Source organism: Erinaceus europaeus, chromosome 7, assembly GCF_950295315.1.
Source record: "Erinaceus europaeus chromosome 7, mEriEur2.1, whole genome shotgun sequence".
NCBI classification, from domain to species: domain Eukaryota; kingdom Metazoa; phylum Chordata; class Mammalia; order Eulipotyphla; family Erinaceidae; genus Erinaceus; species Erinaceus europaeus.
Window position 1 is genome coordinate 71,716,466 of NC_080168.1, and position 9,246 is coordinate 71,725,711.

At 49.0% G+C, this 9,246-nt stretch overlaps 1 protein-coding gene across 3 annotated transcripts; it reads left to right on the forward strand.

Annotated features, from left to right (window-relative positions):
- Positions 1–429: 429 nt before the first annotated feature.
- On the forward strand, positions 430–8,983 carry GJB6 (gap junction protein beta 6). 3 transcript variants are annotated; one of them, XM_060194738.1, is made up of 3 exons: positions 430–628; positions 1,064–1,133; positions 7,304–8,983. In XM_060194738.1, the coding sequence occupies exon 3, from the start codon at positions 7,318–7,320 to the stop codon at positions 8,098–8,100; it is 783 nt and encodes a 260-aa protein (XP_060050721.1). In that variant the 5' UTR covers positions 430–628; positions 1,064–1,133; positions 7,304–7,317; the 3' UTR covers positions 8,101–8,983. The 3 variants fall into 3 exon arrangements, with proteins under 3 accessions (XP_060050721.1, XP_007529527.1, XP_060050720.1); XM_007529465.3 differs by having other exon boundaries at positions 430–617; positions 1,054–1,133; XM_060194737.1 differs by having other exon boundaries at positions 430–617; positions 1,058–1,133.
- Positions 8,984–9,246: the final 263 nt, after the last annotated feature.

Sequence of the window (9,246 nt, forward strand, 5' to 3'; positions counted from 1 at the left end):
ACTTTGCCCAGACAGAGGGTCTGGACTGAGTCCCCAGTGCAGCCCCCAACGCCCTGCACCCAACAGCCCCAGGAAGGGATTGCACCCCAAAGTCAAAGAAGAGGTGGCCTCCACTCCCAACTGTGCCTCTCCTGTAGGGTCTGGACTGAGTCCCCCAATGTTCTCCCTCCCTCCCCCACACCCCACTCCTAGATGCAAGGTTGCCCTGCACCCCACCCCCTCTCCCCCATGCGGGTCTGGCACACCCCCTTTCCTTGCACCCCGGAACCCCACCCCTCACCCTCAGTGCAGGGCTGGCACACCCCTCCCCATGTAAGGGCCCTCAACCCACCCCATCCACCCCGGCGCAGCCCCGCACAGAGCCGGCGCACCTCAGGGGTGATGGGGTGCGGGCGGGCCAGTTAAGGGCGCAGCGTCAGGGGCGGGGTGGGGCGGGTTAAAAGGCGCTGCAGGTGGCCGGGGCCTCATCCCGCCTGCGGGAGCGCCACGCTAGACTCAGCCCGAGCAGCTCGGACCCGGGTCAGCACACACACCCGCCCCTCCCGTGCCCTCGGGGGGCTGGGGCCTGAGGCCGCCCCCTCCTCCCGTCAGGACACCTCTCCCCAGCTGCGCCCCAGGTGAGTCCTGGGTCTGAGGGACCCGGGCTTGCGGGAAGGGGGAGGGGCTTAGGGGTCCCCGCTGGAGTTCAGGTGCCTTGGGTTCTGGGGGGCTTTGCGGGGTCCACTGCATCTCTTGGGGTTTGGGGGGCGGCCACATCACGTCGGGGTTCCGCTGGCGGGGGAGGAAAGCAGAGAGACCGGTTGGACTTTGACCCCCAAGGTCCCTTACTTGCGCGACAGGTTCCGAGCTGAGCTTTCCGGCCAGAGGACAGGGGCCCAGTGGGGACTGCGCCCCTTACCCTACTGCTGGGGGGAAATGTTGGGAGGGAGGGGACTTAATAGACTGGGGGGTGAAGGACCCCTGGACAGAACTCGGTCTATCCCAGGGATCGTGGCCACCAGTGGCAGCGGTGGGGACAGCAGCAGTTGTCACTGGTAACATCTCTCTTTAAAGGTAGAGACAGAAGAAAGCACTTAGCCCGTGGCCCCCTGCCTCTCCGCACCGCCCCCCTCAGGAAGAGGACCCAGGCTAAGGTGAGTATGGGACACCCAGCCCCCACATGGGTGTGTCCCCTCATGTCCCCCTTCAGTGGGCTCTCGGTGTCACTTTTGTAATTCATTGTCACCCAGCCCCTTTGTTCCTCTCTGGAGCTAGACTGTGTGTGTGTGTGTGTGTGTGTGTGTGTGTGTGTGTGTGTGTGTGTGTGTGTGTGTGTGTGTGTGTGTTCCTGCTTTCCAGTCCAGCTCCTAGTAAACCCCAGTTCTGGAAGAAAATGTCCTGTCCCAATGTCCTTTCATTACAACAGCACCATGCTGCTTACAACAGTTCCTGGGAGGAAGCAGTATGGGGGCAGGGGGGTGTTGGAATTTTGCCAAGGGGTGAGGGGAGATGGGACCTGGGACCTAGTCAGGTGGACACTGTGACTGCACCCCAATGTGTTCATAGCAGTGACCCAAATGGGGGGGGGGATGGGGCTGGGAAAGACATTCATTCACTGCAGGATTTATTTTATTGTGACCTTGGATTTATTGATTTACTTATGAGAGAGAGACTAGAGTGCTGCTCAGCTCTAGCATAAGATGGGGCTGGGGATGGAGCCTGGGGGTTCCAGACCTCATGCATGCAGGCAAGTCTGACAGTGCTCCAACAGGTTAAGCAATCTCCCTGCCCCGGGGTTTTGTTGCAGACACAAATGAAGAGATGGCTCAGGTGATTCTGTTCTTTCCTTTTTCTGAACTGTCTGAGCCTGAGGAATAATGCCGATGCTCACAACAGAACTTCCGACTTTCATCTTTGATCTAATCTTCATATCCCAGAAGTGTTTGTGTTGTGTGCTAGTTCAGTTGTCACACAGAAGATTGCAGAAAAGTCAGTTCTGATCCCAAGTGTCTAGGCCCAGGAGGGCATATTCCTGACATTCATTATCTAATGCTTAGATGTTCATTTTCCATGTTAGGCCTGAGTGAAACTGTTCTCCCCAGAATTCCAATTTTGTAGAGAGTTCCAAAAACAAAAGACATAACTTCTTGATTAAGGTGAGACTGAAATTTTTCTTTTAGCCTGCTGATACGGGGAAAGCGTAAGGAAACATATCCATTTTCTCAAATTTTTGCCCTCTTTTTCCATTTTTTAAAAATAATTAGTTTCATTTTAATGAGGGAGAAACACAGAGAGGGACAGGGAGAGGGTGAGAAGGACCAGAGCACTGCTCAACTCTGGCTGATGGTGATGCTGGGGACTGAACCTGGGAACCTCTAGTGCCTCAGGCATGGGAGTCTTTTTTTTTGCCTCCCTACCTGGCATGAAAGTCTTTTTGCAGAACCACTATGCTAACTCCTCTGTCCTTAATTTTATTTATTTTATTAACCAGAGCACTGTTCAGGTTTGGCTTATGGCTGGTCATACAGGGACCTTGGAGCGTCAGGCATAAGAGTCTTTTCTAGAAACATTATGCTGTCTCCCCAGCCTTTTTTTTTTAAATGTTCATGGAATGGATTTGAAAATTGGAATTAGGCATTGGTGCAGATGACAATGCTGTCAGGGAGAGGGCAGGTCCAGAGTCTGTGTCACAATTGTGCTATGTCTGTGCAGAGGAGTGCCAGGTAATTGTCAGTGTCTAAACTTCCTTCCTAACTTTTAGAGATGGAGGAAAACTTTCCACAATCGGCCTGAGGCTTGCACACATGTCAGGGATGAAGGCCACACCACACCCAGTGTCCCCGTCCACAGCTCCCTCCTCACTGATACCTAAATATTTGTGATCATGTCTTGCAAATCTTGGCTTCTTCTAGGAACCCCTGGTAGAGGACAGCCTGTAACCCTTGAAAGAGAGCCCTTTCCCTAATTCTCCTCTGGCCACAGATAGCCTGAGAGGCTTTGGACTGTTTCTTTCTTAGTAACCACATTGCCCTCAGCAAACCCTACCCCTCAACTATGCAGAACTCATGTGGACTCTATGTGACAGGCAGCAGGCTGCTGGCTTGAATGACCTCCAAAAACCCACCCAAGGGGGTAGAACTATCTGGAAGGATGGCTGCTACCTCTTCGTATACACAAGACTATTCTTTTAGAATTTTAGTTTTCTTCTCCTCTTCTCCTCTCCCTCTTCCTCCTTCTCCCCTTTCTGACATCAGAGAAATAAAAATGGCATTGTTCAGCAAACTAGTCATGTCTGAACTGTTTAATTAGAAGGCTTGAGTCAGGTGTGGGGGGTGGGAATAGCTCAGCAGTGGAGCACAGGACTTGCACACCTAAGGGTGCAGTTTGCATCCCCCACATCACCATTTGCCAGAGCTAAGCTTTACACTGGTCTGTCTCTGTCTCTCTCTTTCTCTTTGTTTTCCCCCACACATTTCATAAAAATAGACCTTAAAGGAAAAAAAAAATCTTAAAATGATCTGGAATTCATATCACCAAAGCAGAGTAGTGATAGATGTAAACCGTTTGAATTACAAACAGGAAGATGCTTCTAGACCATAAAACCTGTGTTTCCTGAGTGGTCAAAGAGTGATTTATGCATTTTGAGAGTTGGTAGTGGGGGCTGGTAGTGTTAGAATGCATGAGGAGTTGTTTCCTAGGATCCACTCCACCACAAAACCAAGGGCAAATTACTCTCAGACATGAAATGGAACTACATTCCAACACTTCATAAATGATGACATCTTCTTTTCTTAAAAGAGAGCCAGAAAGCCATTAGCTGCAATAAACCCCTTTGCCTTACCAAAATTATAAGTCAATATATGATTTTTATTGGAAAAAAATATATCTCTGGTTGGCTGCCGCCTGGTTGAGACCTGGAAGGACGGGGCATTTTGTTTGTTAACACGAATCACAGAGGGTTCCAATGGTCAGAATTGTTTGGGAAAATGGTTTTCAAGGGGTACCCACCCTTCAAATTTGCCTGCAGTAACAGCTCTGCCCCAGAGTCCAGGTGTTTGCTGGACAAAGACTGAGGGCGGGCAAGGTCAGGACAAGCAAGTGGACCCAAGTGTCCTCCTTGAAAACTGGGTCAAGCACACGCTCTGCAAGTGTAGTAGGTCCTGGTTCCACCCCTGCATCACATAGGATTAAATGGTATGCTCAACTCTCTCTTCCTCCCCACTCCTTGCGTATTAGTTTGTTTATTTATTTATTTCCTACCGGAGTTCAGTTCCTGTATATCTCTACCACTTTCAGCATCCTTTTGTCTTCCTTCCTTCCTTCTTGTTTTTCTTTCTCTTAGATGAACAGACCTAGAGAGTCTCTCTCTATTTTGTTCCTCTTCCTCCTCTTCCTCCTCCTCCTCCTCTTTCTTCTTCTCCTTTCCTTCTCTCTCTCTCTTTCTCTCTCTCTCTCTCTCTCTCTCTCTCTCTCTCACCAAAAGCACTATTCTGGCTTATGGTGGTGCTGAGGATTGAACACCTGGGACCTCAGAACCTCGGGCATGGATTTTTGTTTCTTTGGGTTTTTTTTTTTTTTTTTTGCATAATCACTATGCTATATCCCCAGCACATTTTTTTTAATCATCTTTAAGAAAAAAATCAGTTTAATTGTTTACCCTCTGAGGACAGTCAGGTGCTGCCAGTAACTATGGCAGTGTGTCCAGAAATCTACAATGTTCCATGGCCTTGTTGTGTCTCCTGAGTGTTCCTGCTCCCTGTCCCTAGAAAGTGCTTCCTAAGGCTCCCTGCGGGGAGACACACACACACACACACACACACACACACACAGCAAGGATGTGCTCTAGAGGGAAGGATGGAAGGAGACAGGGTCACTGTAGGAGATAGTGGTCCACCCCTCTCACCTCCCCCTCTCCAGTGCCTGTTCCAGGCCCACTCAGCAGGAGATAGGGGAGGATACCTTTGGAAAACAGCTCTTCCTTTCCAGTCTTTTCTACTATGGCAAATAATAGCGCCTTTGTGGCTTTTTCAGGGCACTCTGCAAATCAGGTGACTTTGTTTTTGCCTGATAAATTGTCTTCTGTAGCCAGTAGACTGGGCAGGTTTGTCTTGGGGCTGAAAAACTCATATATATATTCACCTAAGTATCTCATTTCTTTCTCTTCCTTTAAGACAGTAATGAGGGGGGGTAGAGCGGTAGTGCAGCAGGTTAAGTGCATGTGGCGTGAAGTATAAGAACCGGCATAAGGATCCCAGTTCAAGCCCCCGGCTCCCCAACTGCAGGGAAGTCATTTCACAAGTGGTGAAACAGGTCTGCAGGTGTCTATCTTTCTCTAGCCCTCTCTGTCTTCCCCTCCTCTCTCTATTTCTCTCTGTCCTATCCAACAACGACATCAGTAACAACAACAATAATAACTACAACAACAATTAAAAACAAGGCAACAAAAGGGAAAATAAATAAATACAAAAATTTTTTAAAAGACAGTAATTGGTATTTGGTCAAGGTCAAAAAGTATAGTAAAAACCAGACTACTGTTCTCTGTTTGCCTTGGCTACTTTGATGGAAACATCTTCTGAGTATATGCCCTTTGAGGACTCAGAAAAGCCCAAAAAAAAATCTATACAGACACCACCATCAGGATTTCCCTCCAATTTTTATACCACCAGAGTTATTGCTGGGACTCAATGCCTGCCCAACTCCACTACTCCCAACTGCCATTTTACTTCATAGAGGGTGAGAGAGAGAGAGAGGGGGAGAAAGAAAAAGAGAGAAGAAGAGATGTCTGCGCACTGTTCCACCACAAGTGAAGCCTCCCCCCTGCAGGTAGGGGTCAGGGGCTTGAACCTAGGTCTTGCACATAGTAACAGATGTGCTCCACTGGGTGAGCTGCTACCTGGTCCCTTTCAACTATTTTAGAGCAAACTAAACTGACTTTCTCTTCCTCCTTCTAAACTCTTTGCTAGTCCTAGGGAAACTCAAGATTTCAGGCTTCGTGGCACAAATACCCTGTTCTCATTGTTCTCCTCAAGCTCAAGGGCCCTAGCTGCCTGGACTCTGCCACCTGTCACTCCCCAGCAGACCCCTGCCCTCAAGCTCATGTCCTTTTTGAAAAGGAAAATGGCTTTTGCTGAGGATTTCTACTGGCTCTCAGCTCCTTTCTTATCACCCAACTTGGCTGTGTGGCATAAACATCCTACTTGTGGGGATTTTCCTTCGAAGACACCAAGCTAATGTCCCTGAAGTCAAAGGCTAGAGTGTGTTTACTAAATCCACCGTGAAAATGCCATTCAGTTGTGGCCCATCTGAGAGCTGTCACTAGAGATCATTTGATACTAAGACTGTTTCTGGGCCAGTGCCTTCCTTGGGGTTACTGTTAGCAAATCAGTGGCAACTCTTTGTTTAGAAAAGAAATAGAAGGTTGAATGGCACTGCTTTAGAATGTCACTGAAGAGCAAGTAAAATAGCTCACTTGGACAGTGTGCACCACCCAGGTTTAAACCTGACCCTCACTGCATTGGGGGGAAAGCTTTAGTGCTGTGATCTTTTATTCACTCTGTCTTTCTATCTTTCTGTCTCTGCAAAAAGTTGGTTCAGAGCTGTGAAGCATTTAGGCAGCTTTGAAGACAACAGTATTTTTTAGATAAGCATTTTATTTTGTTATATTTTAAAATTTTTATTAGTGATTTAATATTGATTATAAAATTATGAGACAACAGGAGTATAATTCGAAACTATTCCCACCACCAAAGTCCCTATTCCCTACAGTGGAAACTGCAGTAGCTCTCCCAAGGTCACAGACATGGGTTGACTTTTATTTCTATAATTGCTTTTTTATATATTTGCCTTTTTCTTCTATGGTCTTGCGTTTTCTTTCTTTCTAACTCACACCTACACCTGTTACTACTTCTGAATGCCCTTCCTTTTTTTTCCTTCTTCTTTGTCAGGGTCCTAATGAAATTGGAGTTCTGAGCTCTCTGGTCATCTTCCACTAATATTTCTCTCCCTCTGGGAATATGGGACAAAATTCTGTAAGGGGTACAGAAGGTGGAAGGTCTGGCTTTTGTAATTGCTTCTCAGCTGGACATGGGTGTTGACAGGTCAATTCACACCCCCAGCCTATTTCTGTCTTTCCCTAGTGGGGTAGAGCTCTGGAGAGGTGAGATTCCAGGATACACTGGTGAGGTTGTCTTCGCCCCTTCCTCTCAATTTATCTCTATTCTATTAAATAAAATTAAGTTTTTAAAAAATTAAAAGAAAAATGGTGCTTTAACTCCCTGCGCCCCCCCCCCCCCCGCCCACTGATCCCTCCCTGCACACCCCCCAGGCCGGCCAGGCACCATGGACTGGGGGAAGCTGCACTCCTTCGTGGGCGGCGTGAACAAGCACTCGACCAGCATCGGGAAGGTGTGGTTGACGGTGCTGTTCATCTTCCGCGTCATGATCCTGGTGGTGGCGGCGCAGGAGGTGTGGGGTGACGAGCAGGAGGACTTTGTGTGCAACACGCTGCAGCCGGGCTGCAAGAACGTGTGTTATGACCACTTCTTCCCAGTGTCGCACATCCGCCTGTGGGCGCTGCAGCTCATCTTCGTGTCCACACCCGCGCTGCTGGTGGCCATGCATGTGACCTATTCCCGCCACCAGGCGGCGCACCGGCTGCGCAGGGCGGGCGGCGTAGACCCCGCGACCCTGCAGGAGCTCAAGCAACGGCGTGTGCGCATCGAAGGCGCCCTGTGGTGGACCTACACCTGCAGCATCTTCTTCCGCATCATCTTCGAGGCCACCTTCATGTACATGTTCTACTTCCTCTACAGCGGCTACCACCTGCCCTGGGTGCTCAAGTGCGGCATCAGCCCCTGCCCCAACCTGGTGGACTGCTTCATCTCCAGGCCCACCGAGAAAACTGTCTTCACCGTCTTCATGATCGCCGCCTCGGTCATCTGTGTCCTGCTCAACATCGCAGAGCTGTGCTACCTGGTGCTCAAGGGCTGCTTCCGCTCCGGCCGTCTTGCCCGGGTCCCCAAGGACCGCGCCAATCACACACTCAAAGAGAACAAGCAGAATGAGGCGAACGAATTGATTGCTGAGACCGGCCACCACACCATCTCCACCTTCCCCAGCTAAACCTCAGCAGGGACAAAGAAACCACCTCCCATTGGAGCCCCCCTACTCCCAAGTCCCCTCTCTCTTGTCTTAGTAGGGTCACTTTAGTGCTACAACAGAGACTTAGCAGTGGAGGTTGTGACATTAACACTGTGACCTGACAACTGAACTTTGGAGTCACTTTTGGCTTGTCATCAACTGGACACTGGCAGAGTGACCCTGTCTTAACCATTTAAGTGCCTTGACTATTGTTGACCCAATACATCAAGAAATGGGACTTGTTGAGAGAAAGAAAGAAAGGAAGGAAGGAAGAGAGAGAAAGAAAGAAAGGAATAAAGCTATTTTTATTATTATTAAATAGAAACAGAGAAATTGAGAGCAAAGGGGAAATAGAGGGAGGGAGACAGAGACACCTGCAGCCCTGCTTCACTGCTTGTGAAGCTGCCCCCTGCAGGTGGGGAGCTGTGGTAACATGTGTGGTCTGTTTGTTGTGTGTTGGGTGTGCTGCCACCCAGGCCCTAAAAAATAAATAAATAAATATTTTCCTGGGGTCAGCTATCTTAGTTCTGGCTGGGACTGCTATATTTTTTGTAGTGCCTGATCTGATTCTGTCCCTTGGCAAAGACTGCAATGTCAGTTTTCATATTAAGCCATTGGGCTGTGTATAAATTGGGAATTCACATCAAAAAAAAAATCAAAGAAAAAAAAAGCACCATCTTTGTCAGTGTCATTTCTGTGTTGTCTGCCAGTTGTCAGTATGCTCTCGAGGTGGGAGATATTGGCTGCAGGGTGAGTTTTCCTGTTGGGCATTGGGGGGTGGGAGGGCCTTAGAGATCCCCTGTCTGCTGTGAGTGGCAATACTGAATGCACTGCCCACCTCAAATAAAGTCCAGTCCTTGCTTCAGCTCTGAGCTTCTTCTGTTCCATCCAAGCCACTGGTTGTCACCCTTTGGGAAGGAGGGGGCAGGAAAGATGAGTTGCTGGAGTGACCTTTGTCCTGCCCAGGACATGGGAGGAGCCTCTTCTCACATCTGATGAACAGTGGCCAGCCTGAGAGGTGGCACAGTGTGTAGGCATTGAACTCCCAAGCATGAGGTCCTGGATTTGCTCCCTGGCATCACATGTGCCAGTGATGCTCCAGAGATAGATTGATTGATTGATTGACTG